General features: G+C 38.2%; 3 protein-coding genes across 3 annotated transcripts; 1 reads left to right on the forward strand and 2 right to left on the reverse strand.

Moving 5' to 3' along the window:
- Nucleotides 1–471: 471 nt before the first annotated feature.
- Nucleotides 472–2,603, reverse strand: ubl5 (ubiquitin like 5). The gene is made up of 5 exons (XM_034538461.1): nt 2,481–2,603; nt 2,036–2,100; nt 1,598–1,681; nt 1,470–1,507; nt 472–754 (listed from the first exon to the last, which is right to left on the reverse strand). Exons 2-5 carry the CDS (start codon nt 2,089–2,091, stop codon nt 711–713), a joined length of 222 nt encoding a protein of 73 aa, XP_034394352.1. The 5' UTR covers nt 2,092–2,100; nt 2,481–2,603; the 3' UTR covers nt 472–710.
- Nucleotides 700–7,974, forward strand: pin1 (peptidylprolyl cis/trans isomerase, NIMA-interacting 1). The gene is made up of 6 exons (XM_034538447.1): nt 700–806; nt 2,772–2,837; nt 4,295–4,377; nt 5,932–6,040; nt 6,124–6,234; nt 7,072–7,974. The coding sequence occupies exons 2-6, from the start codon at nt 2,780–2,782 to the stop codon at nt 7,179–7,181; spliced, it is 471 nt and encodes a 156-aa protein (XP_034394338.1). The 5' UTR covers nt 700–806; nt 2,772–2,779; the 3' UTR covers nt 7,182–7,974.
- A 3,262-nt stretch (nt 7,975–11,236) lies between these two features.
- LOC117732074 (perforin-1-like) lies at nt 11,237–14,064 on the reverse strand. Its single transcript, XM_034534744.1, has 7 exons — nt 13,798–14,064; nt 13,586–13,665; nt 12,983–13,028; nt 12,583–12,716; nt 12,366–12,504; nt 12,184–12,264; nt 11,237–11,752 (listed from the first exon to the last, which is right to left on the reverse strand). Exons 1-7 carry the CDS (start codon nt 14,062–14,064, stop codon nt 11,237–11,239), a joined length of 1,263 nt encoding a protein of 420 aa, XP_034390635.1.
- Nucleotides 14,065–17,286: the final 3,222 nt, after the last annotated feature.

The following is a 17,286-nucleotide window of genomic DNA, read 5'->3' on the forward strand; positions in this document are numbered from 1 at the left end:
ATCGGCCGATAGAGTACCAACTTGATACTGGTGTTTAATTATTAAGCTGTAGGCCTCACTGTGTGGAAGTGGCTGGTATTCTTTTATGTGTTAGACATCAGGCTTAAACATTCCTTTCCTAACTTTGTGGAAGAAAATGTAACAAATAAACACAGATATAAATGTACTGACTTAGTATTAGTTATAACAATGGTATCAGATGCCTGATCCAGCTATTTGAGTCAGTATTGGACCGATATCAAAATATATCCATATATATATATATATATATATATAGTGTGTTTTATACATTGTATAGACACATTAATGTGGATGTCAGTGTTGTAGTTGTTCTAAGCTGTGCTTAGCTGATCTTAGCTGTTAGATGCATGTAATGTAGTGTAGTATAGTATAACATTATATACTTTCAAATTACATTGTAGCCATACAAGAGGTTACAGGACCACAATGACCAGCACTCAGACTTCTAAGTAGGTAAATATCCTCTTTAATTCCAAAATATCAAAACAAAAACTGCACAACATTTCTTTCACACAAATTCGTGGGCTAAAATCATACACTAAAACTGAAATCAATGTAATGTCTATGTAGATACTGCTCTTGCTCTCTTTGATGATCATGATAGTTTCATGCGACCGGTCCCATTTGTGTGTGCGCGTGTCAATGAAGCGGGTCGTCTATGTAGCATCGACATGAGGTCCTCCTCTGGTCTACTGGTAGTAAAGCTCCAAGTTCATCCCATCGTGGATTTCATCTGCAGAGGTTGTGGTTAAGTACAACAGATCAGGATGAAATTGTTCTTCTTGGTAAGTTTGCTTCAGTTAATATGATCAAATGCTCCTTGAGAAAAAAAAAATGATAATTTAGAAATACATTATCTCCGCTGACATCCACTAAATCACTATATAGACTGAGAAAGTGTGCGCCAATACATATTTTATCAAAGTTACAAAGATCTCAAAAAGTTAATCAAATCATGCAACTTTCAAGTGTATTATGAAAATGGTATCTACTTGTGCAAATAATTTTTAATTGATTTTTTCACGATACTTAAGATTTTTGACCTCAACCCAAAACAAGAACAGTACACAAAATCAGATTATTGATAAAAAGAAGGTAGTATATATTTCTCCATTTTTTAGGATTTAGTGATGGAAGCACTATGTATCGTGGGTTAAGGTTGTTGTTGTTGGCAGGTTTGTAATACACTGGTAAATTATAAAGTTATCGGTCTAAAAGTGTAATTACTATTAATAGTATGGAGACTTTTTCTTACAGTAAGTAATGGTATGTCAGACAGATTTAGAGTCCTCTTTTGGAAGCAGCGAGGGTAAAGTTATTAGTTATAATATCAGCCATTACAGACAGACAATAATTGTTATGATTGGCCCACAAATTCTATATTGGTGCACAACTACATCCAGTATGTAGAGCAACCATCCACCCTGCAAAGATTGTTTAAAGGATACAGTCACCCAGAGAAACGTGGTCCTTGAATATGGTATACCTGTGGGAACAGAGGAGGAACAATTAACCGCTAATAGAAGACGACCACAGAAACACTTGTTATGATCACGATTCCAGAGAAGTAACTTACCATTTCTTTAGTACAATCTTGTCAAAACGTGTTCCTGTCTGAGCAGCAATGAGCTTCTTCAGATCTCCAATAGTGTCCTCAGAGCTGAAACATGGCGGTTAAGGAAGTAGCAACGTGATGGCACTGGAAAAAAATGCAGGGTCCCAACTTAAACGTGGTTTAACTAACCCAGGTTAACGTGATGTCATCTAGCCTTACTTGGTTCTTCAAAAGCAGTTGAAGGATATCTGTGTTGATCTTGGAGGAAGTTGTCTTGAATAGTCTCGTTTTTACTGTATTCTTTGTTATACTACATGTTGAGCATTGTTGGAGGGAGGCATCAATAATGATCTGTAATCAGGCCAAGCTAACCACGTTAGCTGTACGTGGGCTCGGGTAATAAACATGTGGCAGGACACATTATTCAGGAAGAACTCCACAGTTTCAGAAAAAGGATACTTGCACTTGACCCGGACTTTCTTGCCCAGGCGATCGTTGCAAACCACCTCGATCATTTTCTGTTTCTGTCAGCGGAAGGACATGTAGATAGCCGGTTAGCATAACATGTGTGAGTGTTGAGTCTAAAGCAACTCCCCATAACATAACTTGGGATAATACTGCTCATACATTTAGCTAGTTACACGCTATAGCCAGTGTGGTTCATTTACACAACGTGCCACATGAGAGAAACGGAACCTAAACTGTCAAATCAGTTTAAAATCAGTCAGGTTATTTTGTTTGGTGCTAGCTAACACCAGCTAGCTAGAGCTCACAACACGTTATCGTTGTATATTGTTTTGGCCAATATGTTACAAAGCACACAAGAAAACCAATAGTATGTCTTGAATAAGTGGAGCATTGTTTACATCAACAATGGACGGTGTGTTTAAAGTGGCATCCTTACCTGGAAATTCACAGCAAAATAACCAATATTGCCTTTCGATGATTTTCTGTGGACTGTTCTCCTTCCGTAAAGCTGATTCGTTTGTGTATAAGCCTCTCGGCCAATCAAATGGGCTCAGTGATGACTGACAGCCCGTGTTAGCCTATGACAGTACAGTAAAGAGGCGGATCTAATTCTGAAAACAACTCCTGCCGTAAACACGTTGCTAACTGTCGCACTTTGCCTAGCTGCAGCCCAACCTGTCCCACACGGTAGCTTCATTGAAATTTGTTTTTGTAAACGCTATTGCAGAAAAAAAAATGGCAGACGAGGAGAAGTTACCTGCTGGATGGGAGAAAAGAATGAGCCGCAGTTCAGGTAATGAAACGGAGGCCTCGGGAAGCTAAATATGCTAGCTAGCTAAGCTAAATGCCAATATGCACCGTTATAATGTAGCTCTCGAGCTAGCAGAACCAGCATCGTGGTTTAGTGTTGAAACGAGGCGGGCGAGACTTTAGCTTTAATGGCGATCTACTGAAACAAGTGATGGGTAACTCGGTCTTGCAGGTGTGGTTTGCAAAAACGTGACGTTTGGTGTGTCGCTTCATGGTCGCGCCAGAGGTGATTCATTAAACCTGGCGGCTGCAGGGCCCTGCATGACGTCATTCTGCTCCAGCGACTCACCTGCGCTGCACGAGCCTCGGCAGGTTTTTTACATATTTAAGAAGCTTAGTAGATTCAATCAAAACATGAATATTTTATAGTCTCCCACTCAGCTTTGGTTTGTAGGCTGCAGCACAACACTGGTGGAGGAAGTACACCGATCCAGAAGTACTTATGCAAAACTCTAAACATACTACAAATAAAATCCCTGCATTCAGAACCTTAACGTATTACATTGTTTTAAAATATTATCAGCAAATACTATATAGGTTCACTATGTCATCCTCTACTGACTTTTTTTTACTACACCTTTTATAGAATGTCTCACATCACATAATATATCATAATGTACCATATTACATATGAATATGTTACAGTGACTAATGCTCTATACGCAATTATATTAATGCACACATATTAATTACACCACTGTCAATTTCTTATTTAATGTACCTCCTATTATTTGTTTCTTTCTATACCTATCTGTATTTATTGATGTCCTTGTATTGCTGCAACAACCACAATATCCTGCTGATGTTCAATACAGGCTGTATCTTAATTGTAAAATGTACATTAAGTATGACAAGTAAAAGTATACTCATTGAGCAGTAAAATGGTCCCTGTCAGTGTTTTAATTGATGATTGATTTATATTAATTGCTATTACTGCTGCATTAATGTTGCATCATGTTTCACTTTTGTGACAATGCATTTTCTAGCTGTTCCAAGATGTTAGGCTGCTGTATACTTCTACTCTACTACAGGAAAATATTGTACTTTTTACTCCCACATTTGTGTGACAGCATTTCTGCAAACAATTTCTTATCCCCTTCCCGTCCAGTGAAAACCTCGTATCTCCGGATGAGACTGATTTAGAATGTTTTTGATGACGGATGAAGAGTTCCTTTATGTGTTGAGAAAATTCTCCCTAATTCTTCAGCTAAATAAACTAATTAAAAACCCTCTTGGATCAGATGGAAAAGGCAATGACACAAAGCTGAAAGCAGTTTTTATGCGCTAATGAACAGTTAACTTTTTAGAGATATGTGATTCTCACAAGGTTGCCATGTTGAGAGCATTGTGGAGAATTTAATATTGATGTTGTGTCTTCAGCCTGTTCTGCTGATACCTAAAAAAAAAACACTCGAATGCATCTTATTATTTTCCCTGCAGGCAAAGTATACTACTTCAACCACATCACCAACGCCAGCCAGTGGGAACGTCCAGTGGGAGATGGTCGTGGAGAGCCAGAGAAGGTTATTATATGTAATATTTTAAATGTATTTATTATTATAATAACAATACACTTTTATTAACTTTTCGAAATGAGTGTTACAAACTGCTTAAAAGAATAGCATAAAAAATAAGACTGATTTAGTTAAGTGACGACTGAAATTAGTGATGGATGAGGTCTGATGACATTTTGGAATTCCTGCCAAAAAAAAGTAAATTATTGGATTTGAACAAAACAGTGACATCTGGTGGTTTGCAGGATGTATAGTAGCTTTGTTAGACGACTGCCGAAGCAACCCGCCGGTTGCAAACTGGTTTCAGTCCCATTTGTGTAATAAACAACTGCATTTTGTTTATTTAAAGCTATATTATTCTGGAATTAAATAGTTATCTTAAAATAAAATAAATGTGTTGTCCAAAAAGCCTACATATCAAATATCTCTCTTGACATTGAATTATCATGTATCTTATTACATGTATGTGCTTTTTTTCCCCTTCATATTCAACATCTAGCCTCCGACAAAAGGGCTCCGGTGCTGATGTATCGCCCTCACATGCCAAGCCATAATTTACGATGAGGTCGAATGTTACGATAAGATACGAGAAAAGTCAGGACTATATTGAGTGGCAATAATATGGAAATTTGCCATTTCAGTGTTTAACTGAGTGTACGGGTGACCAAGGAGGTTTTATTATGACCACGGTAACTCAGTTCTTTCAGTTCAAATCTATTATGTCGAGGATGATGAGGTTGCAAAACCAGGTTATTCAACCTGCTATTAGAAAACAGCAAATGTTTAAATTATTATTACTATCATTAGTTTGTTTCCACCCTGTTGATGACATTTTATGTTATGAAACTGTATGATTAACCTCTCCCATGATTATAACAAAGAACAGAGAAAGTAATCAAACTGACCTGGTGAAATTAGGTCACTTGTTTGTTAGTTGGATTTGTCTTCTTCATTGGATCGCACACATTTCCAGGACTGAACTATTTCACGTAAATGTGTAATTGTGATTTTTATTTTTTTTTGACCAATATTACAATTTAAAATTTATTTTTAATTTATTAGGGTCTTCTGTTGCCATGAATTTAACAAGGTGGTACAAAATTACCCTTGTCTACCTTATGTCCTCTATAGGCAAGCACCTGTCTAGCAAGATACCTCATGCATCCCATCATTTTAATTAGACAGTGCCTTGCCTCCAGCTGTGTTTTATCCATTGCACTTAGTAGTTGGGTGTGAACTGGCGTTTTCTCCAATGCATTTGTTGTTACAGCATGATGGTGTGCTTTACTCGCTTGATGGCGATTAAAGCTTTTAATGGCATTTTTCCAATTAAACCACATACTTTATTTCAGGTTTCTAACCAAACACCCATTGACTTTGAGAGGAGGGAACCTGAAGTGCAAACATGCTGACTTTATTAAAGATACTGAAGCCATTAGTTACGATTGATCTCATCTCTTTCCTATTAGACAGCGCTACTGACTTATCTGTGGAAACATACTATTATTCATACCAGTCTTATTGATTCTTGACACTGATCAGTTTGTGTTTTTTCCCTCTCAGGTACGCTGCTCTCACCTCCTGGTGAAGCACACTCAGTCACGTCGTCCATCTTCTTGGCGAGAAGCAAATATCATACGAACTAAAGACGAGGCCCTGGAGCTCATTCAGAGTATGTAAAGGCTTTGGGGGGGGGGTGTTCCTCAGGTCTGATCCACATGTTAACGTTGTTCTTTATTTCTTTGTTCTGTGCAGAATATATAGAAGATATCAAGTCTGGAGAGGAGAAGTTTGAGTCCTTGGCTTCTCAGTTCAGCGACTGCAGCTCAGCTAAGAATGGTGGAGATCTGGGATTATTTGGCAAAGGTACAAATAAACAAACACACATAACGATGCACCAGAATGTGCTCACGCAAGTGCACTCCCATCAGGAATACACAAACACACCAGGGGTGGGTGTGTGTGTGTGTGTAATGATTCACATATTGTAGTATGAACAAATGGGTAAAACATATTTAGGGATCAACTCCTTGAACATTTAGACTCTCATTGATTCACATTTGTTTATTATTTGTCAAATAAGATTGTGTAAAGAAGACAAAAGTTTTTTTTAATGCCTCTGCACCGGCGACCATCCGGTCCTTTCTCGTGAACGTGATATCTCAGGAACGAACGCCTCGAGGGAGTTACTTCAAACTTATACTGATTGTCTGGTTGAACTGATCAGATGTTGGTGGTTAAAGTTCACTGTAAGCTCACAAAACAGAATTTAAATGCAATTTCACACAAATGTCTATTGGGATACAATTATGACCTTTTGGAAAGACATGGACTTAAACTGCAACATGACATTGACGGAGGCATCCAATCGCGATTCACTGATTCTAGTTAGTTTTATTAATTTTAGATCAATGTTAAAGTTTGTTTGACTTTAATGTAATTTCTGTCAATGTTGCTCTTATTTCCCTTCACCGTGTCACATGAATAGCCATTTAATTAGCCATAACACACAGTCAGCTGAAAGTGAGATGTTATGTACTTAAAGACAAAGGCATAATTGTGTGTAATCATTGTAAGTAAACGCAGGTCTTTATGGACAGAGGTCTTAGATGATGATGTACAACCGGTTCATGTGTGAATTTGTATTTGAATGTGGATAAAATATGTGTTACTACAACATAATAGATATGTTTTATGTTTTAGGTCAAATGCAGAAGCCTTTTGAAGACGCCTCCTTTGCTCTCAAAGTTGGAGACATGAGCGGCCCTGTTTTTACTGACTCTGGGGTCCACATTATCCTACGTACTGGTTGACAGGAAGAAGCCACACAGTACACTTTCCTCTTGTGTCCTCACACACACAGTCCAACCTGACCTGATTCATTTTAATGACCCACACCCCCAATAAACAAAGCTTCTGGGCTGAATAGCATTAGTTTAATGGGATCATTTTGTTGCAAGATCATTTTGTTCCACTGGACATGTTTGAATACTTCGATCGCACTGAACATCAAGTATCGCAGATTATTCATGTGAGACCTCAAGCTTTTATTAACCCTGGCAATGCCATTATATAAAAAAATGAGTGCCTGTGACTCTGTTGAAGTGATTGCTCCTGTGGAAACAGTTTTACACCATGCAAGACGCTGGAAGATGCGTCTGTAAAAGCTGTTTTTTGTATGTGCATGTCTTCAAAAAGGACCTTTTATTGTATACTTTCCTGTAACCTTTCCATTTCTACTGTATGTGTGCCGAAACAGATCCTCGATCTATGTTTTGGAAAATGGATTCATAAGATATTTAAAATACTTGGACATGTATAATACATTGCAGCCCCCTGCAGTTTTAGAAAGTGCTGTAATTCTGAGTTCTCTGCATTTGGTATTGATTTAAATTTGTTATCTTTTGCAGATATCTAATAAGATACAATCATTTTTTGGCATTATCCACTTTGAAAAGTGCATGTTTCCTCTTCCTTAGGATATACAAAGATAAAGATGGCACAGATTAAAACTTCCCAGTTTTAACAATCAGCTCTGCAGCTTTTTAAAGCATCAAACCTGTGGCACTGAGTTTTTCCTGCATCAATAAAAATATCTTTTTGTAAGTCTCTTGTTTTTGGGGTTTATTTATAATATAATTAAACAGTGAGCGCCTATTAATTCATAGACCGTATTTACAGACGGGTACAGTTCATAGATCCCATGCAAAGTCAATGCACAGACAATCAGCGTTAAGATGCTCCGCCCCCCTGGCTGCTGCTACTCTAGTAGCGCTGGAAGCGGAAGTTATCGAGACGGAGTCGGTGAAATTCCCCGAGCTGTGTGAGCCTACGGGTGATGTTATGAACCCAAACACGAGGGCGTTAGATGTTTCGACGTTTATGGGATGTCCACAACAAGTATAAAGCAGAACTAGTGGTTATTTCTCCCGTGGTGGATGGCGGAAATTAAAACAGTTTTTACAGAGATAAGCCACGCCCCCCTTTTCGCAAATGGTTGCGAAATAGTGATGGGACGAGGAGGGAGTTAGCGAACGTATATGAACAGAGCGGCAGTGGACACTACCGGGGCAGGAGACGTAACGGACTGACAACACAGGCCTGCAGGACCAGGGTTGATATGCAGCTGGTGACGAATCAAACAGGCTGCAGCTGTGCACCGCTCGGGGTGTGGCCAAGGGCAGTGGAGGTAGGACCAAGAGCACACACAACAAGCACATGGCAAAAACAAAACAAACGGGGATGACAGACACATGAGGTAAGGAGACTTGGGGGAACAGAGGTAAACACACAATGGGTCAGAAAGGGATCCTGTCAGCACCGACCGGAGCCCGTTTGTCGGAGGCTAGATGTTGAATATAAAGGGAAAAAAGCACATACTAATAAGATGCATGAAAAGATATTTGATAGGTAGGCTTCTTGGACAACACATTTACAAATCAGGGATGCTATATGTTCTACAAACCCAGATGTCACTGTTTGATTCAAATCCAATTATCCAAATCTTTACTTTTTTTGGCAGGAAGCCAGTTCAGTCTTGTTTTAATGCTATTTTCTATAGCATTAGTGCTCTATAATAAAAGTGTACTGTTATTATAATAATAGCAGTATACTTTGCATGCAGGGAAGAAAGACACAAGATTAAATAGTGCTCAATATAAAATTCAGAACATATATATATATATATATATATATATATATATATATATATATATATATATATATATATATATATATATATATATATATTGCCTCCACAAGGCTCTCAACATGGCAACCTTGTGAAATGAATTTTCCAGATGGGAGAATTCTATCAACACATAAAGGAACTCTTCATCTGTCAGTTCATCACAAACATTCTAAATCAACTCATCAAGGTTTTTACTGGACTGGAAGGGGATACACTTTAATCATTTGGGTATTTTTTATCCCTTGTTTTCATTTTATTTTCTATAGACTATAAACATTTCATTAGTCTTCCAAAAATGAATTTATTGTTGTGTTTTTTGCTTTGTGAGGCACTTTGGGCTGCATGACTTCTAAGTAACTGGTCAACACCCATTATTGAATTTAAGTGCAATAATTGATATTATAAAGATGTCAATTTTACCTAGATTACTGTATTTATTTATGTTGCTACCAATTCAAACCCACCTCGATAGAAAACTGGACTGAAACCATTAAAGAAATCCACGAGATGGAAAGAATTACCTTCCTTCTGAGACTAAGAAAAGAAAAATACAGATGGACAAAATGGACCAAATATATGTCAGAATAAGGTAATTGGCAGATGATTCACCCTCCTTAACCTCACTGTTTTTTAAAATGTGTGGGCTCTAGAGGCTCATTATCTGATAAAAAGACAAGCACTATTCTTAACTAAGATGTACTCCATATATATATATATATATATATATATATATATATATATATATATATATATATATATATATCTTTCTTTAGATCCAAGTATAAGAAACCCTGTGACTAGAACTCTTTGAATATATTATTTTATATATGATGGTTGATTTTTCTTAGCATTTTAACTAGTTTACTTGCTTAAACATTTACTTTAATTTTAATTTTCCTTATGGCCAGACCTGGCCAGATGCACGCTTAATTTCTTTTATCCTTTCTTACTATCAAAGGATTTATAACTGTAAAAATACCTAAATAAAATACTAAGTATAAAAAAAAGTACTTAAAGACAGAACATAGGTTTTCATTGCTTTTATTTGCTTTAGAAGGGACAGACAATTTTTATGTTACAGCAGACATTTTAAAAGATTTAAACCGTAACCGTAAAAAAAAAAACCACTGAATCCAATTTATAAAAGTGCTTATCAGTAATAGTAGTTAATAAAAACAGGTGCAGTAAAAATACCTTTAGCTTTAACCCTACTGGCACAAACAACATTGATTTCAAATGTTTTCTAAAAAAACCCTATATTGAGTTCAATGACAACTTGAAGAAAGTAATTAACAGATGTGATATCACCATGAAAGGAAAGCCAGCGACACGCCCATTCACGTGTTCCTCAATAAATAATTGGTTTGTTGTACTGGTTGCACTGGTCTCCAGTGTAGTACTGGTCGCAGGTCAGAGTGTACTTGTACTCGACGTTCCCTTTCAGACTAGAACACTTCTGAGTGTGTGATCCCCGGAGCACATTGAACGGACATGACACCAGAAGCACATCCTGTCTATAGTCCTTGTGCCAGACCTGGAGCGTCAAACTCTGGTGTGTCTCCACCTTCAAAGAGATTTAAAAAAACAATTGTAATCAGAATAATGTAAAATAACAAACAAACGTGTTATGAAAGTGGATTTATAATAACTGGTCACATAGAAGCTACAATTGATATGCAGTACAGTTCTGCATTACTGTATATTCAAATTATACACAGTACAGTAATTTAACATGTACAGTACTGTTATTTGAAACAGCCGTATGGCATTTTTAAACAGTCAATCAAATTCAGTAGATAGCGAAGCTTTCCATTATATTCATATGATAAATAATCAAATGTAAATTGCGTGGTAATCTGCATGAGAAAAACATAAAAAGAGTTGGCATCCCCTAAGATGTTTCCACTGCATTTCTGCAAAGTGCTCGTCGAAGGGTAATCGCTCCTATTGTCCTCCCTTCATACAAGAAAAACAAACAAAACAAGAGGAAGAAGATTTACTGACCTTTCCCACAATGAATTTAGAATTCCAGACTGGTTCGTTGGAACTGACCTCATGAGTTCTATGAGCATCATTTTTGTATTTCAAGACAGCATACCTGAATAAAAAGACAGAAAAGTATTTAGTTTAAATGCGTCTTTGACGAGTCGTGATCACAGTGCCCACTATGTCGACCCCTCAACCCTGTTCCCCTTTCTCTACGTACGTTTGAGTATTTCCATGTGCAACTCCGCTTAGCCCCCAGCCTCGGATGATGGTCACCACCAGCTGTCCCCACCAGACCTTTTGACTACAGCACTTTGAGGGAATCAGGATCTGGCTTCCATAACCTGCTTGGATCGAGGGCCTGATGGCGTTTTCACTCAGGTAATCTTGAATAGCAGCCTTCAGGGCTATCTTTCGTTTATAGTCCGGCACCAGTTCGTGCAGTGATCTCAGGGAATACTTCACAACATCAGGGTGATATGTGAGGGTCTTCAGCCAATTGATGTAGCCCTGAGAGTCTTCACGGATGAGAGAAAACTCCCCCGACCAACCATTTCCTCCTACCACCTGTGTGTAGTGGTTCTGGAGACCGTGGTAGTACGTGGTGGAGACGTCCTGATTGTATAGGATATTGTTGCAAGTCTTGATGTGAGCTACAGCAGTATGACCAAGGCCAACAGAGATTCCCAGCTTCAAGCAGGAGTGCACCTAGAAGACAGGAGAGAAATAAGATGAGATTAGTGGTGCAGTAGGTCATTATATGACTCTTTAAAGAACAGTGCGTCGCATTTGGGGGGATCTCGTGGCAGGAATGGATATATGGTCTAATTAATCGTTAATAGCTGGGAGCGATTCTTCTTCACAGAGCCGCCGGCCATGTTTCTGCATTTCCTTTTTTATAATAATGGATCAACCAATCACTGCTTTTTAAAAGAATGAGTCACAGCTAGTAACTACCCTACCACACCTTTTCACTGAGGTCAAAGTTTCTATCCTTTCCTCGCTTAGAGAAATGTAGGTAGGGTCTCTCTGAGAGTAATCTCAGAATGACCCCTGGTCTGGTATATAAAGGGGCTCATTAGGGAGAAAACTGGTGTTGTGTTTTTTATTTAAAATAAACATGTGTGTGTCATGTGTACCTGCTTTGAGGAGAGCCCTTTCAGTGAGGACGAACAGATACATGCGGCCCTGACTCGATTCAGTTGCCCCCCAAGTTCAACCTGAAATGAAGTACAATGTTATTGAGACAAGAACATTTGATTATTCCTATGAGCTGAGAAAATAAAGGTGGTGAGTGGAGAGAGTGTGCGTGTGTCTTAACCTGGCGCGTATAATGTGTGCCATAGGTATTGATGAGATTTCTGTAATGGGTTTTGGTGGAGCTGCTGTAGGAATAGGGAAGACTCTCGAAAGCCTTGTAGAATTCATGGCTGATGCGCGGGTTGTCCGACAAACGGTAGCTAAAACACAAAAAGACCGACTGTTAAATTAAACAGAATGAAAACTTAGTTGAAAAACCGCAGGCAATGTCACCCTACCTGTAATGGCTACAGGTGACTCTGTGACTGCTGAAGTAGCGGTAGTCCTCTTGGTACTTGGCTGTAGCAAACTTATACAGATCGGACCGTGATCCCACATAGTTCAGGTCGTACTGTAGGGAATTCAAGCCATTCTGTAAAAAGACATAATTATTATGAGCCTCATGCCTTGAAGCAACAAGCGGCTATAATAGGTTCAACAATCACATTGAAACAAATGCTCATAATTATGCATCCTTTTTAAGTCGCAAAGTGGTCAAGGTCTATCTATAAAATATGTCAATTAAGAACAACGTTTTTATTGGGTCGAAACGTGTCTACACATCTGCGGTCACAGTTACAATAATAATATTGCTAAATATATGTTTCTCTTCAACATTATCTGTGATATGTTTCCTACCTGCCAACCATTACTGCCTTCGTTGGAGTAGTACCTGATCAGGGAGCTGCGGACACAAGTTACAGGAAATAAATGTGAAAATCCCTCTAGTTGCAAAAGGACATAAAATGCAGAGCTGGTTTTTCCAACTAACAGGTACACCAGGATTGTGTCCCTACAGTTGTAGGGATTTAAATCATTTGCATTTGATTTAAATCACCACACACACCCTCTTGTCACTAAAAGTTGCTGATTGATTGATGGATGGATGTCGTAATATTACTGGTTGAAATTAATTTGAACTAGCTTACGCAAGCACATTTTTCAAAACAAGGCCATTTTTTTAGCATATTTTGATAAATATCTGCAGAATATTGCTGGGAATGTAATTAAAAAGTTAGAGGCATTTTTCAATTTCATCTCAACTTTCAATTCTTTTCCAGAGACAAAATGTTTTCAACTAACTAGCTAACGTAATTATTAGCGACAGTTGTCATTTCAGCAAGCAAAAGTAAAAGTGATAACCCTTCTTCTGCATATGAGTTCAGAAAGGAGTTGAAACTGTTGGGTTCCCAACAGGGAATGCATTTCTACGTATGCTTATGATGATGCACCACAGAATACCTGACAGAGTTGTGTTCAGTGTGGTCATATTGCACATTACAGTGGCTGAATGCACGCCACTCCCCTGCAGAGACGGGAACCTGGAAATAAAATAGATCAGAGTAATTAAATAGTCCAAAGACCATTCTAGTGTGAACAGGTGAGAAGACAATGGTTAACATGTTTATTAGTGCAGTGGAGGTTTTTTATTTGTGCTTTTCTGATTTAATTACTTTCTGCAGAACGTTGCCATGATGAGGGTTCTTGTACAGATTGCAGGAGCCACTTGGGTTCAGGTACGTCGTCACGTCGATCACGTGGGCTCTTCGCTTCAGGGTGACCGCATCGTAGCCCTGCCCCACCAGGTTGTGGCCCGGCACAAAAGAAGCTTGATGGCACTGGTCGTTGGTCCAAGTCCCAAAGGAGAGAACAGGGGAGTGGTGCACCAGAAAGAGCAGGACACTCAGGCTGAGGAGGGGTGGGTTTGAAAAGGAGAGCATGGCTGGAGTCCAAGATAGGCTGAAATATGTCAGAGAGAAACAAAGACGAAAATGACATCAGTGAGTCGTTTCATCTGTAAAGTAGTTATCAAGTTATTAAGCTATGAACTGCACATCTAGACTTGGTGATGCTTTCAAATTCAAAGTGATTCAGTCACAGCTATTATATATTTTAAAATTGCCAACACCACTGCAATTTGCAAAACAACCTAAAAAAGTGTAATATGACTAACAAAGCTGCACTATTTTTAGGGTATTTGAGTCTATGACGAAATAAAACTCAGCTGTCAAAAGCAGTGGAGGAAAACAAATACAAAATAAAGAATAAAAGCCACAAATGTTTTTTGTCATCCTGGCCCTGTTAAATATCAACACCTTTCCCTCTGAAATAATAAAAGCACAATGTTATTACCTCTGCAGGTCTGAAGAGGTGAGGAGAACGTCTCAGGAGGTGGTGAGACGGTCAAGTGTCAAACAAGGACTGAATTTGTGCTTTTATTCGTTCCTGACAATACAGATAATGAGAATGATTATTGAACAAACAACAGGACAAACCTCATAGCTGCAAAAAATACGCCTTCCAACAAACCTTTGGATTTGTTCTGACAAACTTGATCAACAACATTTTCTATAATTACCAGGAACATTAGAATTATATCGTTTACCTCCACCTGTGCTGAACATTAATGCTGGCAAAATCTTCCTCAGTGAGACTTTCTTGTTAATATAGTTTCCATCATCAGAACCCAAGTCACATCTGCCTCATTATACCTTGAATAGGTAGCACTTAAATGCCGTAGTAGCACTTAAATGTCCCTTACCGATAGCACTTTAGTAGCACTTAAATGGCACTTACGGATAGTACTTTGTAGTTTAACTTTATTGAAGAAATTGTACTTGCTTGATTCTTGTTGTTCTGAGTTTGGACTCACGGTTTTATGCACTTATTGTAAGTCGCTTTGGATAAAAGCGTCAGCTAAATGACATGTAATGTAATGTAATCTGGCAGTGTTAGTGTTTTTAATGTAAGACGTTTTACAGGTCTCCCCCATTTTAGAGGCTAATATCAAGCAAACTCACAGTGCACTCTGAAAGGATAAGAATGAGTTTGATTGAGCTCAAATGCTGAACAACTCTTTTCTTATTTGAGTGTTGTTGAAACCTTTCTGCTGCCTTTGATACAGCTGATCATGGCTTATCAGTCCACTGCATGGGTCCGACAGCAACCAAAAGAAAAGTGATAATTCCCCCCAAATCCTATTTGAAATAATATTCGATATAATTTAAGAAAAAAGCAGTTGCAAATACTAGATCGGAGTTCCAGGTTCAGGTTATTTACTAGAGAACACTTTCCAGCATATTTCTGGTATGACAGACATGATTGTGCCACACACTAATGTCTCTCTCTGTGGAAGGACTTATCTATGAAATCATCTCTTTCGTGCTTATTCAAAATATTCTCATACATACCGTCTATAAATTAATAGGAGCTAACTGTTTAATTCTGTTCTCAATAATCCCCAAAAACAAGAGACTTACAAAATTATATTTTTATTGATGCAGGAAAAACTCTCTTTAAAAAGCGGCATAGCTGATTGTTAAAACCGGGAAGCTTTAATCTGTGCCATCTTTATCTTTACATATCCTAAGGGTGAGGAAACATGCACTTTTGTGCCAACAAATGATTGTATCTTATTAGATACCTGCAAAAGATAACACATTTAAATCAATACCAAATGCAGAGAACTCAGAATTGTGACGACAGTCACAGGCACTCATGTTTTTATATAAAGGCATTGCCAGGGTTAATAAATGCTTGAAGTCTCACATGAATAATATGCGATACTTGATGTTCAGTGCGATCAAAGTATTCAAACTTGTCCATTGGCAAAAAATGATCTTGCAACAAATTGATCCCATTAAACTAATGCGATTCAGCCCAGAAGCTTTGTTTATTGGAGGTGTGGGTCATTAACATGAATCAGGTCAGGTTGGACTGTGTGTGTGAGGACACAAGAGGAAAGTGTACTGTGTGGCTTCTTCCTGTCAACCAGTACGTAGGATAATGTGGACCCCAGAGTCAGTAAAAACAGGGCCGCTCATGTCTCCAACTTTGAGAGCAAAGGAGGCGTCTTCAAAAGGCTTCTGCATTTGACATAAAACATAAAAACATATCTATTATGTTGTAGTAACACATATTTTATCCACATTCAAATACAAATTCACACATGAACCGGTTGTACATCATCATCTAAGACCTCTGTCCATAAAGACCTGCGTTTACTTACAATGATTACACACAATGATGTCTTTATTAAAGTACATACCATTTAATTTTCAGCATGTGACACGGTGAAGGGAAATAAGAGCAACATTGACAGAAATTACATTAAAGTCAAACAAACATTTAACATCGATCTAAAATTAATAAAACTAACTAGAAACTCAGAGTCGCGATTGGATGCCTCCGTCAATGTCATGTTGCAGTTTAAGTCCATGTCTTTCCAAAAATTCATGAATATTATGTTGAAGAATCTGATCAGTTCAACCAGACAACAAGTATATGTTTGAAGGAACTACCTCGAGACGTTTGTTTCTAAGATATCACGTTCACGAGAAAGGACCGGCCCTTCTGGTGGTTTCATTTACGCTGAACAAAGGGTGTCAGAATCATGAACTGGTCTTTGCCACACAATATATTTGCAAACTCATTCGTATTAATATCTATATTATGTTCGTCGCCAAGAAGAGTGAAAAATACAGCCTTTAATTAGCTGAAGAGTCAGAAACACTCCGTGAATCGTAACTTGCCTAAAGAGAGCTGGCAATAGTCACGGTAAGCAATATAAAAGGAAATAAGAAAGCCTTATATTTGTATTTTGTTTGGTCTCAGCATTGATATTGTTGACCCTTTTGTGCTTTGTAGATAGGAAAATGCCACCAAAAAAGAAAAGAGATATATGAGTTTTTTCACCACCCAGAGGTTAAATAGCTATCAAGAAGCCCAGGTCGTTGTTAGTTAACGTTAGCTAGTGACGTTAGTAGGCTAACTACCCACACAGTGCAAACCTGCCTTATTTTGAAATGCATTCAGGAAACTCAGAAAATCCAGTGCAGATGTAGTGCAGGTTGAGGAAGCAGCAGCTGGACCTTCAGGGCTTCAGGTGAAGTCTTACATTGATTCTGTGTTGAGGTGTGTTATCATGGCTGTAAACATTGTCT

Source organism: Cyclopterus lumpus, chromosome 1 (assembly GCF_009769545.1).
Source record: "Cyclopterus lumpus isolate fCycLum1 chromosome 1, fCycLum1.pri, whole genome shotgun sequence".
In the NCBI taxonomy this organism is placed as follows: Eukaryota; Metazoa; Chordata; class Actinopteri; order Perciformes; family Cyclopteridae; genus Cyclopterus; species Cyclopterus lumpus.

Bases quoted from the DNA above. Each gene is read 5' to 3' on its own strand.
- ubl5 (XM_034538461.1), bottom strand. From the start codon at position 2,091: ATGATCGAGGTGGTTTGCAACGATCGCCTGGGCAAGAAAGTCCGGGTC. The intron at 1,508-1,597 runs GTAAGTTACTTC...CTGTTCCCACAG, and splicing joins AAGATTGTACTAAAGAAATG to GTATACCATATTCAAGGACC. The intron at 755-1,469 runs GTATCCTTTAAA...CAACCTCTGCAG, and splicing joins CCACGTTTCTCTGGGTGACT to ATGAAATCCACGATGGGATG.
- pin1 (XM_034538447.1), top strand. From the start codon at position 2,780: ATGGCAGACGAGGAGAAGTTACCTGCTGGATGGGAGAAAAGAATGAGC. The intron at 6,041-6,123 runs GTATGTAAAGGC...TGTTCTGTGCAG, and splicing joins GGCCCTGGAGCTCATTCAGA to AATATATAGAAGATATCAAG. The intron at 6,235-7,071 runs GTACAAATAAAC...TTTATGTTTTAG, and splicing joins TCTGGGATTATTTGGCAAAG to GTCAAATGCAGAAGCCTTTT.
- LOC117732074 (XM_034534744.1), bottom strand. From the start codon at position 14,064: ATGCTCTCCTTTTCAAACCCACCCCTCCTCAGCCTGAGTGTCCTGCTC. The intron at 13,029-13,585 runs GTATTCTGTGGT...TTGTGTCCGCAG, and splicing joins ACTGAACACAACTCTGTCAG to CTCCCTGATCAGGTACTACT. The intron at 12,505-12,582 runs GTAGGGTGACAT...TTTGTGTTTTAG, and splicing joins GTCACCTGTAGCCATTACAG to CTACCGTTTGTCGGACAACC.